This window comes from Buceros rhinoceros, unplaced genomic scaffold (genome assembly GCF_000710305.1).
Source record: "Buceros rhinoceros silvestris isolate BGI_N320 unplaced genomic scaffold, ASM71030v1 scaffold22473, whole genome shotgun sequence".
Lineage (NCBI taxonomy): Eukaryota > Metazoa > Chordata > Aves > Bucerotiformes > Bucerotidae > Buceros > Buceros rhinoceros.
The window spans coordinates 9314-28728 of record NW_010402125.1 but is presented as its reverse complement, the minus strand read 5'-3'; the positions used below and the strand labels follow the sequence as shown (position 1 = coordinate 28728).

Below are 19415 nucleotides of genomic sequence, written 5' to 3'. Positions count from 1 at the left end.
AACATTTTGCAAATGCTTTGCTGATACAGCTAACGTGCACTGCCTTCAAAATAATGACAGCAGCCCTGATCACATGTGCCACTGCAGAACAAATGGTCCAGAATTGTAACTGGGCTTGTCTTCGTGGTTTTCACTTAGGTTTCTGACTCTAAAAATGTCATTCTATTTAGGTTGGCTGTGGAGCGATAGGCTGTGAAATGCTAAAAAACTTTGCGCTTCTTGGTGTTGGTACTGGGCAAGACAAAGGGTTGGTAAGTCCCCCATTAGCCTCATTTTGCTTGTTGAAAAGTAATGTGAGAAATAATTAAATAATTAGACTACTTAAAAATGTTAGAAGTCTAAGCCTTATTTCAGGTCGACCTCTGTGCAGAGGGTAAACTGGCCTCAGCGTGGACAGGCAGTAGCATGCAATTAGAAGCAGAACACACTTTTGGAGCGGTCTTGATTTTAAAACCAAATTTGATCAGTCAGTATAGGCAGAGGTGTTAGTCACAGTGGATGCTAACAGTAGTGCTTTGTTTTCACTGACAGTGCTTTGTTTCTGTAGAGATTCATCAAAATTAGCGTTCAGTGCTGCATTTAAATTGTAACTTCAGCTGTTGCTTTTGCCCCTTCTGACTTAGGTTACAATTACAGATCCAGACTTGATAGAGAAATCCAACCTGAACAGGCAGTTTCTTTTTCGACCTCATCACATACAGGTAGGCTTTCTCTTCCAGTAAACTTTCTGGTCTACTGTTCTGTTTCCCTGTCTTGTGTTCCCACTGAGAGCCAAACTCAAGAGCGTATGTACTTCCGTCCGGACTTAAAGTCTTAAAGGCAGTAATGAAATTCCGTATCTTTTAAAACACCATCTGGAACTATGTTGGCATCCCTCTTATCACTAGTTTCAGTTGAGGAAAACTGGCTGATCCGATCTTAATTCGTATTGGTGTCTTTGACTAGTGAATCTCTTGAACTTGAGGGTCGGGTGAGGAATGCTGTGTCACATAAGCTGCCATGGGTTAATATGCCAGAAATGCTTTACTGTACCATTGAAATTCAGGGAGAATAAAACAAAAAAAAGTAGATAGCACCAGCAGAAGTGTTCTCAAGAAGAGCTACTGCTAATGGAACTTGACCAAAGTTGGTGTCTTCTAACTTAATTCAATCTTCATTAAGCTAGCAAATAGCTTGGCAAAAAAAAGTACATTCAGTAAATGCACGTTACAGAAACTGTTAGTTCCTTAGAGGCAGAGGGAATATCCCTGTACTTGCAAACACATAAAAAAATGAAAAAGGTGGGTCAGATCTTGACAGCAATGGGGAAGAGGGATTCCCCTGCCCAAACCCCAGCAGCTGGGTTTTCTACATCCTGTTCATGTCTAGCAAATCTGGGTACAGATGAAAATCATAGAATGCTTTGAGTTGGGAGGATGCTTCAAAAGACATCCAGTCCAAACCCCCTGCAGAGAGCAGGGTCATCTTCAACTAGATCATCCATTTTGGATGGATAGATTAATGGAAGGTGAACTCTGCAAGCTTTCAGAAGCCACACTGCCTTGAATTCCGCTGTTCGAAGTGCCGATACCTAGATAATTGAACGTAGTATGGCTAGAAGTGTCACGTAGGTTAAGAACTCTTCAAGTTTAGCTTCTGAAATTGGCTTTGAGTGGAATGCTTTGCAGGAATGTGATTATTCAGAGATGTTTGATGTCTATGCTGCGTAGACATAGTCATGGTAACTAACGGGTTTATCGTCTGGCAGTTATGAACTGCTCCTTTCTTACGGCATGAGAGGCAGCATGTGGCGTCAGTTTCAGTTACCTGATACAATTCTGCTGCACCGTTTAAGCACTTTCACCTTGTCACAGACACACTACTTTAAATGAAACTAAAAATAAATTTATATTAGTAAGATATTTATTAGCGAGGGAGGTATATTAATAAAGAACTTCCTTTATTGTGTGTTCTGGTAGTCACATTACTGTCAGTGTGTTGTTATCTGATCAGTAAATCCAGTTGAAACTTTGTGTCCCAGATGTTTATTTGAACGTTGTTGACAGATATGTATACACACATATTTATGCTTTCAGAAACCTAAAAGCTATACAGCAGCAGAAGCAACTCTGAACATCAATCCTTACTTAAAGATTGACTCATATATCAATAAAGTTTGTCCAGCCACTGAGAACACTTACAGCGATGAATTCTATACCAAGCAGGATGTGATTGTTACCGCTTTGGACAACGTTGAGGCAAGGCGATACATTGATAGGTAGGCTGTGGAAAGGAAGCAAGGGCTGCTTTTCATGTTTGTATGTGAGCTCTGCTTTTCTGTTCTTATTTTTCCTGATCTGCAACTGCTTATAAGATCTGATAGCAAATTGCTCAGCTTTATCTTGCTCCTTTGAAGGGATGCTGGCTGTGTGGAGGAAGGGGTTTATACCCATGGTGGAAGCTAACTGCGGTTCTGTGACTGCCGCTGTTCACATGGCAGAGAGCCTTGGAGAGAGCTTTTGGAAATGAATAGCTGTCAGGGTCTGTTGAGGGGGAGAACACTGAGGCAATCTTAAGGTTGAATTATTTATGCATTAGAACATGTATTTAAATTTATACGGAAGGATAAAAAGAATACTAATGCTTCTAACCCAGGTAGGCTCAGGTTTATGGTGTCCTGATCTAACTTGAGATAGGTCTTATTTAATCACTTCTTTTCCTCAGTTTGGCGTAAGCTTTCCACTCTTCTGAAGGTGCCTAGAGTCGGTTCTGGTTATACTGAGGTAATGTCTGCAAGGCAAGAGTGGAGTGATTGCACTGTATTCTGATAGCCTGTGTCTTTCCGTGTCAGTCGTTGTGTAGCAAACCTGCGTCCTCTTATAGACTCTGGAACTATGGGAACAAAAGGACACACGGAAGTTATTGTGCCCCATCTGACAGAGTCCTATAATAGTCACGTAAGTGTCTTAAGACCATCACTTACCTTCTGTAGCTAGTTCCATAATGCCCTCCAATTTTTCAGTCTTTTATGTATCTGTCTAAAAGAATTGGCCTGTTTGAGTTACTGAAGAGCAGTACTACTAGGAAATAATTACTGCCTTGGTTTCTGAAGAAAAGCTCACAGGAAATAAAATTTGAGCAGACCAGAGATACCATAGTCTGCTGCCTAGCTGATGATTGGTTACCGATAATGAAAACCAACTACTATGTGAATCATGAAGCACAAGTTTTGAAAAAGTCTGTGGGTTTGTTTCTTAAAACTGCTTTTTGCCTGCTCGTTCTGTTCTTGGTGAATATCACTTGCACCAGGTGGTAGGTGGAATTAGTCTGCCAACATACCAGAAGCATACACAACAGTTGTGTTTGAAGAGGGAAGGGGGAAATGAACCTTGAAACTCTTGCAATATCCCTCTGTTTAAGTTCTAGTTTAACTGCCTTTACAAATTAGAAATTCACTAGTTGAAAACACCATAAAGCAGTACTGCATGCACATAAAGATAGAATTTTGAGCATCCTAACTGTCTTCCTAGGGTCCACAAAGCAAGAAATCTTTCTGGCCTTGAGTGAAAGGGCGTATTTCATGTTGAGAGCAGCATGTCAGCTGCAGGTCTTGGAAAAGCTGGCTGGCGATTTCTTCTGTTGTTTGTGTTTCAGAGTTCAGATTTCCTTTCCAGTGTTCAGTTTAGACTATTCTTCGTAAACAGGAAGTGATACGTTAGAGCACACAAAACAAATTCTGTTCTAAGTATAAATAAGCCACCTTGTATAACAGTGTAGTTTTTAATTTACATAGTCTAGAAATTCTTGGTGCTGTTATTAGCAATAACTTTAAAAAGCCTGCATTTACACGCAATTCGCATTGATTACAGCGGGATCCACCAGAAGAAGAAATACCTTTTTGCACCTTGAAGTCTTTCCCAGCAGCCATTGAGCATACAATACAGTGGGCAAGAGATAAGGTAGGGGAATAAGCTTACTGGTGTTCAGCATAACTTCGTGTGTATTTGGAAAAATGGAGAATCTAATATACCTCTTGCAAAAAGCCATATTTGTTCTTCTTATTTTCTAGTTTGAAAGTTCATTTTCTCACAAGCCTTCGTTGTTTAACAAATTCTGGCAAACCTATGCATCTGCAGAGGAAGTTTTACAGGTAAGGGAACATTGCCAGGGTAAAATACAAGTTTTAAAATATAACGCTTTATGGATTTTGCTTCTATTAAGTTCAGTGAGATTTGGCTTATTTTCTGACTTAATTCAGAAAACCTGGAGACTTACTTGGCCAAGACATTAGCTGATCTTTCATGGGAACAGTATTTCTGGTGTGTCTCATGCTTAAAAGCCAAACTCTCAGGCATAGGCTGCCTCTTTAGCTCAAGTGTGCTCTGTACGTGACACAGAAATATCAGACATACAGAAGCAAGTGAGTATAGTGGGTGTCACGCTAAGGTACAACTAGCTGGGAAAAATGAAAGGAAGACTTAATTTCGTGAATTCGGTAATGTAACAAATGAGACTCAATTGCTTAATATCTTTTCTTGAGTCAATAATGACCTATGGCCCATAGAGCTGGAAATAAATCACAGCACCTCCACAGCCAGTGGAGAAGATCACATAAAGGGCGATAATTCACAAAGTGTCCCTCTGTTTCCTTTTGCCTGTAACTTCCCGAAAACATATTTACTGTTTGACTGGGTTGGGAGCAATCTTGTCTGTTATAACATTTTCATATTTCCTTCTGTATCTAGAGAATAAAATCAGGGGAGAGCTTAGAAGGCTGTTTTCATGTTATTAAAATGCTCAGTAGAAGACCTCGAAGTTGGACTCAATGTGTGGAACTAGCAAGAGTAAAGTTTGAGAAGTATTTTAGCCATAAGGTAGGTAAGACCTGGAACTGAGGTGGTCCTAGGCTGGTGAGGATTTTAGGAAACTTGGTAGCCCTAATATAACTAGGTATCCGTGTCTTTGCGCTCACTTCCATCTCTTCATAAATAATGAACTGTACTTGAAACTGAAAATGCGACATCCCTTCCTCTTTCTACTGTAGCGCTTTGAGGTCTGGTTTAGTAAGTGGCACTATTCAGTAGTCTCCATGCAGTTTTCGTGGCATTTTTCCAGCTGTGGTGTTTTCCAGAGCAGCCGGATTATCAGGTGTCTTTTAGTGAAGGACAGTGGCTTTTTGTTTTCCCTACTGAACTTACATTACTGAGCTCATCTTCATATTCCTGATTTTCTCGAAGGTGTCACAGGAAGGTTAGCTGAAATAAGAGCCAGTCATTCTGAGAGTCAGTGTTGGCTAAAGTGTGCGTGTGTAATTTTGTAGGAGAGCTGTGATCAGATGTGAAACTGTGTATTAATAACATAACATATATCTGTGCATATGGAAACCCTGGTTATAGTTGTCACATTGAGAAAACATCGTGTTCCCGGTTGTGAATCAGTACACAAGAATACTAGAGTGACAACAGCGTGGGATGAACGCTTTGCTTGTTGGATTAGTTATGTTGCTTGAATTTTGGACAGATGAGGTGGCATTGTCATCTTTGAATGAACGGGCCAGTCACGCTGTTCAGCAGTACTTGTGTCTTTACTTGTATCTTTACTTCAGTCAGTTATGTACTGGAGTGCCTTAAAAGCTGTATCAAGATTTCACACCATTACTGGAAAAAGAGGCTTGATTTAGTGTGGTCATGTCAATCTGTATATTACAAATTACTAAAGCTCGCTCTGGCTTTTCCTCTAGGCTCTTCAGCTCCTTCATTCATTTCCCCTGGATACACGATTAAAAGATGGAAGTACGTAGAAATACCCCTTTGTGCCTGTTGTGATTTCGTGGTGTATGTCACGTGTTGCTGTTCCTGATTCCTTAGGATTTCATCTTAAGTCTGTCTTTTTACCAGGTTTGTTTTGGCAATCACCGAAAAGGCCGCCTTTCCCAGTGAAGTTTGAATTTAGCGATCCTTTGTAAGTATGGTACTGCCACTGCTGTGCTTTATAGCATCCTATAACACTCCTATAACCCTGCATTAGAAAGTGCAGAGCGATGGCTGTGTGGCACTAATGGTTGGACTGGTACTTGGTATAGGTGCTAGTGTGTAGTCTTACGCTGTGGCAGATTCAGTGAGCTGTCTGATACCTGCAGTGAAGGTAATTTAACTTTCACTGGCTCGGGAGGATTGGAGGGTACTGTGGGAAGTTCTGACAACATCTGATGTGGAACAGCTTAGAACAACCAATTTCATGTATTGCGTGACTGCAGAATTACTCAGCTGTTGCTGTCATATCCCCCGTCCCCATAGGCACATCATGAAATGTAGGATGTGTCACATCAAACTGACTACCTAAAATGACCTAGGGGAGGCACCTCTTTTCTTCAGCAGAATTTGGGTCTGATCTAGATAGCTTGGTTATTACAGGTAGTGTAAAAAAATGTGTGGTTGAAGGATTGAAAAAGCTTTATCTGCTGCACATCTACGCCTGCTTTGAGAAACTGTCCAGATTGTCATTTTTAGTTTGTGTGAAAACTGAAATCATGGCAAGTATCAAAATATCTCTGAGGTGAAGCTTTTTTATTATCATATTGATGTCATGTAAGTGTTTGTAGTTGTTTTCTTGATGGTGAAGGTTAAGGAAATGTGGTTTTAACTAAACTCTTCACTCATCAAAGTTTGCTTAGTTTTGGGGAGGACTTCCGAGTCCCTCAAAATCTATCATCTGTTTTGTACTGTGTGCACTGAAAGGTGGAAATTCCATTTCCCTCTCTGTGTTTTCAAGATCTTTTTGAATATAAAAGTATAAAAGCAACAAAACGAAAATAATTACCTTTTTCTTTTCTTCAGGCACTGTGGTTTCATTGTGAGTGCAGCAAAACTCTTTGCAACAGTGTACTGTGTTCCTTTCACAGAAAAGGTAATCCGTACCGCAACAGCATGCCCACTGCATAACTTGGGTGTACATGTTCAGTTTTGGCCCAGTTGCCAGTTCTTTCCAAGAACTGGTTAAAGTGATTCTTAAAACAATCTATCCTTCAGCACTGGCTATGCAGTAACTGCTCACCTTTGGTCACCTTTATTTACATCCCTAGCCGGGAGAAGGAACGAGCAGTGTATGGGGTCTCTGCAGTAAGCGTTCAAGAATTCTTATTTTCACGGATCTATAATTGAACTGAAAGAAGACTTTAAGGCAATTTTTTGTTTAAGTGTCTTAGCAATCATCTGAGAGTTTTAACTACTCGCAGTCCCTTTTTCTTTTGTAATTGGATCTTCCTGTAAGTCACATTTGCACTTCAGTTCTGTTCAGTTTTCGGGTGCTAGGCACTTCACACCACTGATTCACTGTGGCAGCTGAAATGTCACTCATTGAGTGGTGAAGTTTCACTGAAGCATCATTGATTATTTGTGGGATTTTTTTGTTTTGAAATGCTGCTGGATATATAGTCTTTTTGTGGGGGCTTTTTTGAGTTGTTTGTTATATATTAAGTTGTTTTTCTTCAAAACTGTAACAGGATTTGTCAGAGGAAACTATTTTGAAGATTATTTCAGCTGTGAAGGTACCAGAGTTCAGACCTTCAAACAAAGTAAGTGTGATATTTAGTTTAAAAAGAATAGAAAAAATATACAAGTACTGTCCCGCATCTCCAACTGTTTCTTGCATTGACTCTGATGAGAAATAAACACAAATTGAAATGTGTTTTGGGGAAACAAAGAGTGTAGCATACAGGACTGACTTGACTTGATGTAGCTAAGGTATCTATGTACAGATGCTCAGTGCAGTGTTTGGGGCCTTTTGCAAATGATCGGTTGTAGCATCGTTTTCCATGCATGAGTGTGACTGGAAGTCTGCAGGCTTTTTTAAAGCTTATGAGTCTATTCTATTTTAATAAAAGACTAAAATTTGACTCATAATCAACTGTAAAGCAATCCAAGACTAGTGCCAATTTGTTACTTCTTTCTGATTTATATAAAGGAAATGTCATTGCTTTTAAGTTTATTTCTGAAGTGTTAACTTAAAAACAGCCTAAGCATTGTTGTGCAGTGGCTAGCATCTGTCAGAATTTAAAATTAGCAAATACTCCAGGGTGTATTCATATTTTCTTGCCCTCTGTTAACACTTGTCTCATGAATGCTTGCCTTGTTGAGACAAAACCAGTATTTTGACTCCGAATCACAGAATGGTTGAGGTTGGAAGGAACCTCTGGAGACGGCCTAGACCAATCCCCTGGCTCAAGCAGGGGCAGGTCGAGCAGGTCATCAAGGACTGTGTCTCATCAGGTTTTGAATATCTCTGAGAATGGAGACTCCACAGCACCTCTGCTACCTGTGCCAGTGTTCAACAATCCTCACAGTTTTGGTTGGGGTTTTTTGTTTGTTTAAAGTTTTTTTTTTGGTATGTTTCTTATGGAATGTTATCCGCTTCAATATGTGCCCATACCCCCTTGTCCTGTCACTGGGTAGCAGTGAAAAGGGTCTGGCTTTGCCTTCTGTACTTTTACACCATCAGATGTTTATACACATTGATAGGATCCCACCGAGCCTTCTCTTCTCCAGGCTGAACCGTGCCCGCTCTCCCCACTTCTCCTCATATGAGAGATGCTCCAGTCCTTTAATGATCTTTGTGGCCCTTGGCTGGACTTGCCTCAGTAAGTCTATGTCTTTCTTGAACTGGGGAGGAAAGACTGCAGGGAAGACAGGAAATCTAGTACACTTCATACTTGTGCTGTACAAAGTTCATGTATTGTATTACTCAAGCACTGCACACACTTGCAGGTTGTACAGACTGATGAAACTGCAAGAAAACCCGAACATATTCCAGTCAGCAGTGAGGATGAAAGAAATGCTATTTTCCAGCTGGAGAAGTCTATACTGTCCAATGAAGCTCTGGAAAGTGAGTAGTGCAAGCTCGCGTCATAGCTTAGTAATGTCTTACAACTGCACTGCCAGTAGTATGACACTTCAGGTTTTTGGATAAAGCAGTTCTGTAATTCCGCAAGAAGCAGGTAGCTGTTGTAGAGAGCTTTCTGAAGTGCCATGCAGATAGCTCTCCTTATTGCTTGACACTATCCTATGCTTCTGTACTTTTGTGATTTCTGCAAGTTTCAGGGTTCTCTGTACTTGCAGGTAGGTACAACCCTGGTGACAGTGAGCTGCAGCAGGGAGTTGAACTCTAAGTGGGGAAAGGTTATTGGCTAGATCCCAGATGGAGTGAAAGTTGTTCTGGTATGAGAAGGTGGAGAGTTACTACTTATAGGAATCAAACTGAAATTAGGCAATTTTGAAGGCTGCTGGAGTCTTCTTCAGCATCTTCTAGATATGTTGAAATGAGGATGCTTGAATCCCATTTTTGTGCCTGGTCCCATTGGGCAGCAACTACATGCACGTATTTTTAGCACTGAACACAGGGCAGAAAGATTAGCTTAGCCCTAACCCATCCCATGGAGTGTCAACTCTAACCTGTCTCCCATGCTGCTGAGTCCGTAGTGAAATGGTTGCAGATAAACAAAACTTGTAGAGGGAGTTCTCACAGCATGGACTTACAGTGAAATGGGCTATATAAGAAGCGTCCATATGACTGGTCAAAATCTATTTCTGGTGGTGAAAGGAAAATAAAATTATGGAGCTCTGTGATATTTCCTTCATTGTTAACTTCTAACAACTAGTATTGAAAGGGGCATTTCTGCTTCTAGCAGGGGAAAGCAAGTTGTAAGTAAGGCACCAAGCTTCAGAATGTGAGATTTTTAATTTGTTAAGGTTTTGGTTCACTATAACTTACATTTAGGGCATCTTCAGTTTTCTAATAATAATTGTTGCTTTTTTCTTTTTTTTGTTTCATGAGCAGATGATTTGCAAATGAAACCCATCTCCTTTGAAAAAGATGATGATAGTAATGGGCATATCGATTTCATAACTGCAGCATCAAACTTGCGAGCCAGGATGTACAACATCGAACCAGCAGATCGGTTCAAAACAAAGCGCATTGCTGGAAAGATTATTCCTGCAATTGCAACAGCTACGGCTGCAGTATCAGGGCTGGTGAGTAAGCTTTTTAAAATGTTTGAAGTCTATATTTCTTGCTCTTTACTGTTCCTTGCCTAAAACCAGTGTTGTGTGGATATTGATTAACAATACCCTAACAGAACCTCTTTGCAGAAATGGGTTTATTTCAACATTTAGTAATTTTTTTTTTCTTGTATATTAAGACAAAGGGTCTAGGTTCATCTTGGTTCTAGATGTTTTAAGGCCTCAGTGCTTTTATTTCTGATTTGCTGACCAGGAAGAGGAGTTGGAGATCAGCATTTTGGTTTGTTTTCTGTAATTAATACCAACTTCCATCAGAGTGTCACTGCTAACAGTGGAAAGGTTCATATCCATGCACCTCAACAGAACTGCATGCTTTGTGGAGCTGTCTTGAATTAATCAATTTTGGAAGAGTCCTACATTAGGAACAGTTTTGAACTGTTGTGAAACATGGTGTGAATATTTTAAATATTTCCATTAGCAGTAACAGAATTAATTTCTGTAGCATACTGGGTTGCACTTCCAGATGTGATTTACACTGCCAGTTGGACAAAGGCTGATCTCGTTAGCAAATTGCTCTGGCCTCTTCACTAAGCTAGTGTTGATAACACAGTATCCAAAACCTGCATTTGGTCTCATGGATATACGGGATTCGTGTTTACTGCAGGTTGCATTGGAACTCATCAAAGTTGTCGGTGGTTACCCAGCTGATGCATACAAGAACTGTTTTCTGAACCTAGCCATTCCCATAATGGTCTTTACAGAAACTGCTGAAGTAAGAAGAACGGAAATCAGGTAGGAAGGACAATGGCAGAAGAGTGGTATTTAAACCTGGTAGGTGATGCTTAGAACTTGGTGAGCCGTTACAAGTGTGAAGTTCGTACAGTTGTTAAATCCAGGTAACCAGATTAAGGCCTTATGAGGCTGCATAGCAGAACTGTGATAGAACCACAGTTCATGGTCATACTCCAAATAAATGTTACAGATAGTCGTTTTCTGTTGTTGTTCTCCAGCTTGGAAAATCATGAATCACCTAGTGCCTGCTGTCAAACTTTATTATTTACTATGTACTACTAAAAGTGTGATGTTCTTAGTACCACCAAGGGTTTCCCATAATGCATTGCTCGAGCACTTCCTTTTTGGAAAATGCAGCACATACTCTTCTGTCCTATTTAGTGGTAATAAGTGGTTTTCCTGTCCTATATTAAAAAACAGTGGTTTTAAGGGCTTAGTTTTGTTTTCAGTGGAAGTGTTGCTAGCGAGGTTTTAAAAGTCGAGTTATTTCTAACAAGTTAAGATGTGCGGTTAAGGTCCTGTCTGCACAGAATGGACACTTCTGCATCTCAGTCAATTCAATTACTATTTTTCAGTAGGTCTGATAACTCAGTAAGTCCATCACCAGATACCATGTTTACTCAAGAGTTCCTGCTGTGACTTGTGCTTAGCCAAGTCAAAGAAATGGCAGCAGAGAGGTGAGAGATTTTTGCTCGAGATAAAGCAGTAAGTTGCTAGAAGAGGAATGTTTGTTTCCTTTAAACAACACATGTTTAAAGAAAGTGTCTGAGTTCATACTCTAAAGTAACAAACAACCTTTCTCTTTTTAAAACAGAAATGGGATATCGTTTACAATCTGGGACAGGTGGACAATTTATGGGAAAGAGGATTTTACTCTGTTGGACTTCATAAATGCTGTCAGAGTAAGTTATTGTACTGGGTTAGTACAAGATGTGAGGAAAGGATTTTCTTGGGTTTGGTTGTTGGTTTGGGGTTTTTTGTTTTGTTTTGACACTTTTTTTTTTTATCAAGTTACTGTTCAAACCAGAGAAATTCTAGAAGGAATTGATGTCAGTGGGAGTATCTCAAAACATGTCTGAGCCTATTTTCAAATTCTTTGTTAAACTGATTGGCTGAAATGTTATCTTAATAAAACTTCTGTCAACGTCCATGCATGAGCAAGTTTTCTGGTTGAGATCCTAAGGTTTGTGTAGCTGTCCTAGTCGTTTAATAAATTTTAATTTGTGAATTCCAGGAGAAATATGGAATTGAGCCAACTATGGTTGTACAGGGAGTCAAAATGCTGTATGTTCCTGTGATGCCAGGTCATATTAAAAGATTAAAGCTGACGTAAGTATAACTGGAAAATGGATTGAGGGATGCAAATGCACAGACAAATTAAGTTCACTGGTTGCTGTCGGACACACGTCCTTATGATACAGTGTTTTCTCTGAAAGCGGTTGCTAGTCATTAGTATTTGGAAAAGACAAAAGGTAACTTTTTCCTTTTGGAAAAAAAAAGAGAAAGTGAATTAACTTCTGTGGTGAGGACAGGAGATTTGCACAATGCTACTTTTAACTGATGAATTCCAGAGTGAGAAACCCAAAGAAGTCTGACAGTAGTTTTTAGAGGGGAAAGAACGTACCTTGGTTCAAGTAGAACAAGACTAATCAAACCTTTTTAAACTGGTTTAAAATTGATGGTGGTATTTAGCAACTTAGCTGTGAAAGAATGAAACCTGTTATTTGGGAAGGAATTAATGTATTGGTTGCAGATTGAGATTTCTGGAAGTCTGTTCAGTTCATAGTAGTTCCTTGAGATTCTAGTTTAGAAATGAAGTCATTCACACAGCTTTGCAGTGACAGGAAATTGGGACGGAATGGAAAATGGAAGTGTGGGAGGGTGTAAGGGCAGGGCATTGTTTTTTGACTGATAGGTCTGTCCAGACTAACAGCCAGATCTCACCCAGGTTTAGTTCTACTTTTTATGTTGGTTGAACTTCTTTAGCTCAGAATGTATTCCTCGCAGCTCCTGTTGAACTGTGTGCTGGTCAGCGCTCATGGGTTTTGCTAGAGCAAGTAGATGCCTTGATCAGTTACTGTTTCCAAGGTCTGCCGGTAGGTACTGTCAAGCAAAGGGCAAGCTACTTCAAACTTCCAGGGAAGGAGGAACCCCTAAGTTGGTACTGTCTTTAGTGTCTGGCGTACTAAGATGTGAATTTACAGCTATCTCAAAATAAGTTGTTTGTATTCCTTGTCCTACAGCTGTATAAATAACTTTGAACGAGCAGGCTGTGTAATGAAGTCAAAGACATGGTGTGAAGCTGCCTCCTTGTGAATATCAGGATTTCTTATTACCCTGAGACTTGGTTCAAACTTCCCATGTAGTTACAGCAACTTGGTGTTCTGTCACAAACAGTCCAAAAAGCTTTATAAGATACTTGCACAGCAGACTCTGGTCTTGCTTGTGTGTTTTTTTTCTTAAGGTGTTTAAAATCTTTCCCTGACTGTAATATGATAAGTGTTGGAAGACTCTGTCTTCATTTCAGAATTACAGCATTGACTGGTAGCATACTCCTTAAAAGCAAGTTTTAGAGACAAAGTTACCTGCCTTACTCTGTTGCTTGGGGCTTCCCCATGCAAATGGATATGACCTCTGTATCTGCTGAGAAGAGGCTAATGCTTTGTGTTCTTGCAAGGGAGCAAGTACTTTGGGGAAAGCAGCCTTTTGACCTGCGTGCTAAAGCGTAGCCAGAAGGGAAATCCTTCTCTAAGTGACCTGTGAGGAATAGAAATGAGTGACTGTATTTCCTCAGCCTCCTAGCATTTGAGCTGGCCTCAGGAACTACCACTCTGAGTTGGCAGAAAAATAATTTTGAAACATCCAAAGATATGTAATTAAAATGAGGCTGTCTACTGACTTTCTACTTCAGTATTTTATTGTGCAACTTCCAAGCAATAGTTGTAGCTTTTGAGACTGTGGAGAGCAAAGCACGCGGGGCAGAAGTTGCACTAAGACATGACACACTTGCCTAGTTTAAACTCACATAGTGGTCATGAACAAAGAAGTCCCAGTTCCTGGCTGGTTTTCCTCCCTCATTGCTATTCGCCTTCAAAGTCTTTCCATCAGAACTATGTATCCGGTGTCTGCACCAGAGTGGTTGTTCCTAGTCATGTATTAAAACCAGCCATTACTGATAGACTGAGAACTTACTTCTCTTTACTATCCAATATCCTACACTGAAAGCTAACTTTGGCTTATGCCTCAGTAGGATGCCAAAGGGAAATTACATAGGGAAGACTCCCCTCCAAAACTGGCCATATTCTCTTCTCTTTTGTGCCGAGCACTTGTCAGTGATCTATGTAATAGCTCTAACGGGCGAAGTTTATCAAGATGGAACGTTGATGGAAATGCCATTGAAAATGGAATGCCATTTGCTGTATCTCAGGTAGAGGAACAGCTTTTGTGTCAAAATCAAAAAGTGGCTTATTCTTCATTTTAATCTGGTTTGTAGTGTGTTTGGCTTCACTGCTGGCAGCAAAATCCATCCTAGTGTGGCCTTGAATTCCCACTGCTAATCATCCTCCTGCTGTGTTAACAAACTGTTCTTCATTTCTTTGTAGGATGCAAAAGCTTGTGAAACCATCAGCTGATAAGAAGTATGTAGATTTGACAGTATCGTTTGCTCCAGAGACTGATGGAGAGGAAGACTTGCCAGGGCCACCAGTGAGATACTACTTTGTTCAGGAAGACAATTGATGGTAAAGATACAAAAGTCACTCATGGCCATTTGTTCTGAAAGGATTGTGCTAATTTTCGGCTGTTAAAGATGGTACTATATATTTCTTTTTGGTGAAGCCTTAATTAAAACAAATGGTGAAAATCAGTGGCTTTGCGCTGAAGACAAACTGGATTTTTGTTCAGTCTGCTCCCATTTTCTTCAAACCTGTTTGCTCAAAGGAGGATTGGTCACTTCATGAGATGGAATGTCCAGTACAGTCCTTCCCTTAAAGACAAGATATGTATTAATTTGTGGGAAGCTGAAGAAAGCAAGAAGAACAGTGAACCTAGCAAATGGTCCCTGTGTGCAAATGAGGTGCTGCTTAGAGAAGAGTACAAAAAATGGGGCAACTGCTATACTCCTGGTGTTCTAAGAACATCTCAAATCCATTTCATACATTACTCAATTTTCAAACAAGGATTTCATTCTTGCCATCTACATGTGAGATTTAATCCATCCAAAAAGTTTAAACTCCCACTTAGAAGCAGATGAACTGCTTTATTGTGTTGTTGGTGCTCTCCTCTTTACAGTTAGTGATGCTGTGTGTCAGAGTAACTATCTTAAGTCAGTCTCAACATGGAGATACAGGGAGGCAAGTCTTCAGTAGGTGTGAATTGTCACAGCTCCTCTGAAGTCAAGAGAGCTGGAATTGTTGATTATTTGCACTAAGACTGTTCTTTGGGGAATACTGCAATGCGGGCAAAGTGGAAACCTACCGGAGAGCTGAGTTAACACTTTCAACAATAAAACTTTGTCTTCAAGAAACAGAAAATGGTTGGTGTGGTTAAGCCTTTCTGCCCTTACCAAATTAAACCCTGTAGCAAATGATGACTTCAAAAGGAGGAAAAGGCAAATGACTCTGGATGGTGCCATGGCAAAGTTTCTTCAGCTGCTCATTTTGGTACCATTTCCTTGTAGTGAATGGTTATGCTGTATGCTTGTCCACAGCACAAGTCCTGAGTTGCTCTGAACATTGAGGTTTTTTTATCATCACCAGTCAGTTACTAGGATATGTAAGTATAAAGAACTTGCTTAATTGGAAATAATTAGGCACTAGCTTTGCTGCTGTGGTGAGGCAGAGGTATGTCGCAGAAGCATCTGTGACACCGCCTTATTTTCTCTGTCGTTTAAACACTGGATAGTTGAGCTGGTAGTTCTCTTTTTTTTTTCCCCGTGATGATAGAGTGAGGTGAGATTAGAATAAAAGCCTATGAGCTGAAGAACCTTTTAATGTGTTTAAGCTTTAGAGACTGTGATTACATATTTTCTCCTGAAGCTGTTGCAAAAGCTTTTGACTACTTAACTATTTATCCTCAATCATAATTTATGAAGCTTTAGGGATGTTTTCATATTTAACGAACATTATTAGTCAGGAATCTTACCTCCTTTTTTTCCCTTCTCAGTTGTGGGCAGAAATAGCAGCTATTAGGCTGGGATCTTGAACACCAAGATGTATGGAACTGAATAGCTGGAATCAACATAATTATTCCAATATTTGGGATTTAGTCTTACATGCAGGATATCTTCTCGAGGGTGTATATAGTTTTACAGTCAGTCTAGTTTATAGATATAATTTTCTAGATTAATACTGCCTTTTTAAACTACCTAACATTTTTTTAAAGAACTTATTTTAGGGAAACTTTTTGAAACAGGAGAAAAGATGATTACATTTAGAGTGCAGAGAAGTCACAAGCGGACAGTGAGTTTCCACTTCTAAGTAACAACTAAAGTGTGTTTTATTGTGGAGGTATTAAACTCTGAACTCCTAACTGAAATTACTAATTAGTGCCAAGAATCACTTAAAGGTTTAGATCAAGTCAAAAGCACTGTCACCTCTCACAGTTGTTGGGAAACAAATAAAACTTTAAGTACAGTCTGATATATCAGTGTGTTAACATCACGCTTGTGCGTTCAAAGTAAAGAGCATATAAAAATAGTTAAGTCTCGGTACTCTTCTGGAATGCCATCTGACGGCCCTCAGGGTTTAAAATAATTTTTCTGGTATAACTGATAGAATGGCTTTTATTAATGACAACGCATACCGCTTTGTGAGACCCTTGCCAGAAGTCCAGGCTGAGGTTGGCAGAGCTGGCAGCCAAAACTTACAGACAAGGCTGTATCTCTATACTGCTCTTTCTGTGTGTATCTGTTAGATGGATGTCTGCCCTGTAGGTGGGTTCTGCTCAGTTAAACACTTGCAGATGGACAAACCAAAAATGCACAATTGCTCTAGATATTTAGTAGCAGACCTTTAAAATTGTCTGGACATAAGCTAACCTAGGCAAAATCTTACAAGTAATAACCTGAAGAGGACTTACATGGAAGAACTGTGCTTGTCTCATGACTTATTAAAATTGTTGTTTCATGTTTTAAAACTTTCTGAATTGCTGGTACGGAGAGTGAATGTACTTATATTGAAGGCTGTGCAGAGTGGAGTGAGCCTATTAGGTGTGCAGTTGTGTTCGATACAGCCTGTTTTCTCAATCTGTTGCTGCTTTTTATCAAAAGTCTCAGCAGGTGCTCAGCATGATCACACTAAAAGGGCTCGATCAAACTGGGCAAGTGAATTTTGGGGTGCTAGTCATCCAGATCTCCAGCGTCGTCACTAGCAGTGCAGAAGCTTGTAGCGCTACCTGGAATCTGAGATCTGCTTCCCTGCCCACCCCCCCCACCCCACCATTGTAATGAAAGCTTGCATGTCTCTAGAACTGTTTGCTTTTTTCCCGTGGAGCAGCTAGAGCTCACCACCTCCCTGCAGCAGTGAAAAACTCTCTTTCCTCCGATATATAGCTTTCCTTCAAAATGCTATACTTGAAAAGAGCAGCTGACTTGCAGAGAGGAAGTTTTATATCATACAGAGTATGCTTGCTTATGTTTACACTAGCTTTCCCTTAGTTCCTTACATTCTTAATAGTTGCAGGAATGTTTGTGCATGCAAAACACAGGGCATTTAGCACCCCGCTCAGCTGTTCTCTGTGGTTAATCTTCATGTTTCTTTAACGCCAGGAGTAGTGAGGATTCTGTGTGAAGATCATGCTATGGTTACCAAGACTGTTTTGGCAGACTTTATCTATGCAAGGAGTAAAAAGTACATGTTTTCAGCTTCCCTCCCCCCCCACCGTTGACCCATGTATGGTGAATATGTGAATGTCTATTTAAAAAAAAAAAAAAAGTGCTATTCAAGAGTAATGACTACATAGGAAGAACAACTCTGGCACCAGCTGGGCCTCTGTGAATGCAGAAACCCTGTCACCTCATCTCAGCATCTCACATCCTGAAATAATGAGGGTTTGAGCTAGGCAGAGAGTTTGTATACCTGTGTAACTAGTCTCAAAAGTAAAGGCTTTAGTTAAGTTCATGATCTGAGTATTTCCTTGTGTCCTTGAAATGACGTGGCTGTAGACCAGTTGTTTGAAGAGAAGAACTGATTTTCAGCCAAAGGCAACTGGCCTATTAGCCTGAAAGTTTTATCCATCTCCTGTTTTGCAGTTACAGAAAGCATACTCTGCTGCAGCACAGTGCAGCAATCTAAACCTTGGTCCAAATGTTGCTAAGTTTTGACCAGAGAGCTTTTGAGAGTTTATTTTAGAAAATGTGGGTTTTGGTGTCTTTTGTGTGGTCGATGAAGTAGCTAGTGTGGGTGTTTGTTCATGCTGCAGAAAGCTCATTGAGGCTCAGGCTTAAAGGTTTCATGAGTTACAGCTTTGATAACACCAGCAGAACTGTCTTGCTAGTAAGTGAATCCTTTTGCATGGCTAAAGTGAGGTACAGTGAAGAGTATTAAGTTCTCACTTCTCACAGCAGCACACAAGCTTCAACCTCATATTGAGGAAAAGCTGCAGCTCTAACTGAGCAGCAGCACCATCTTCACAAAGTGATCTTAAGTATTTTCATGAAAAGAAAGTGCTTAACATCTCATGTTGCACTGTACTTTTATAAATACGGTGGGTGCCCCTTCGTATGGTCACACATCGTCTATTATTTAGAGACATACGGGCATTCCTTTAAAATAACCTTCCCAAGCCTTGACTGACTTCCATCATCCTTGAAACAGGCAATAATTCACTTGTGACTCCCAACTGATGTCAAAGGAACATGACAATCCAGCTCAATCTGAAGATAAGAGCAACTCTACCCAGAGCACTCCCTTTGCGTGTAGTGAAAGGCGCTAGCTGCTTCGGTACCTAGATGGTAGCTGTCTTCACCTGAGCTGTGTGCATGCCCCCCCCACACTCTCAGAGAAGAGGTGTGGGTTATTTGCTTGGGGTTTTCTTTTTACGGAAAAAGGTCAGGCTCTGGAGCTAGTCGTCTCCAATAACTATGAAGGGGTGTAGCTCAGCAGCGGGTACCCATCCTGTATGCGCTTTATTCAGTCCAGCTTCCTGGCAGAGGCTAAAAACGCTAAACTTGGATCTTACTGCTAATCACTTAAGTTGCTTGTTTTGAAGGCTGGATCTCCACTTTCCAAGGAGGTGGATGCAGTGCCTAGGCCATGGTTTGGTTCCACAGCTGCTCGGTACGGTCAGCAGGGCCCTCACATGCCCTGCTGCCTTCCCTTATTACCACTGTGTAGTCTTTTTCTCCTTGTGCGCTCTCTGGGACTTGTCTCAGCCCGTGAAGGAGGTAGCTCAGAGAGCTTAACCAAGAGGGACACTAACTTTTTTATAGTTTCCTGAAGTAGCTCATGGCAGGGTGTGATGAACATCCCTGCCAGCATGTAGAAGGTGCGGGAGTGTTCAGCTGGGCAAGATATGTCTCAGTTTGCTTGAATTTATGCCCTCCCTCAGTTGCATAACATGGGAAATGCCCCAGCTGCCATCCTCAGCATGTTCCAGGTCCTGTAAGGGTTGCATGACCTTACAGAGAACCAG

General features: G+C 40.5%; 1 protein-coding gene across 1 annotated transcript in view; it reads left to right on the top strand.

The window, feature by feature from the left end:
* UBA6 (ubiquitin-like modifier activating enzyme 6) overlaps positions 1-14984 on the top strand; it is a 28150-nt gene extending 13166 nt beyond the window's left edge. The window contains exons 16-32 of the mRNA XM_010132552.1: positions 171-251; positions 624-701; positions 2076-2257; positions 2831-2936; positions 3849-3938; positions 4049-4129; positions 4725-4853; positions 5720-5771; positions 5877-5940; positions 6816-6885; positions 7481-7552; positions 8742-8859; positions 9811-10004; positions 10657-10784; positions 11599-11686; positions 12019-12113; positions 14387-14984. Of these exons, the coding sequence (XP_010130854.1) occupies positions 171-251; positions 624-701; positions 2076-2257; positions 2831-2936; positions 3849-3938; positions 4049-4129; positions 4725-4853; positions 5720-5771; positions 5877-5940; positions 6816-6885; positions 7481-7552; positions 8742-8859; positions 9811-10004; positions 10657-10784; positions 11599-11686; positions 12019-12113; positions 14387-14522 (1764 nt within the window). The 3' untranslated portion in view covers positions 14523-14984. The remainder of the gene's footprint in view (positions 1-170; positions 252-623; positions 702-2075; positions 2258-2830; positions 2937-3848; positions 3939-4048; positions 4130-4724; positions 4854-5719; positions 5772-5876; positions 5941-6815; positions 6886-7480; positions 7553-8741; positions 8860-9810; positions 10005-10656; positions 10785-11598; positions 11687-12018; positions 12114-14386) is intronic.
* Positions 14985-19415: the final 4431 nt, after the last annotated feature.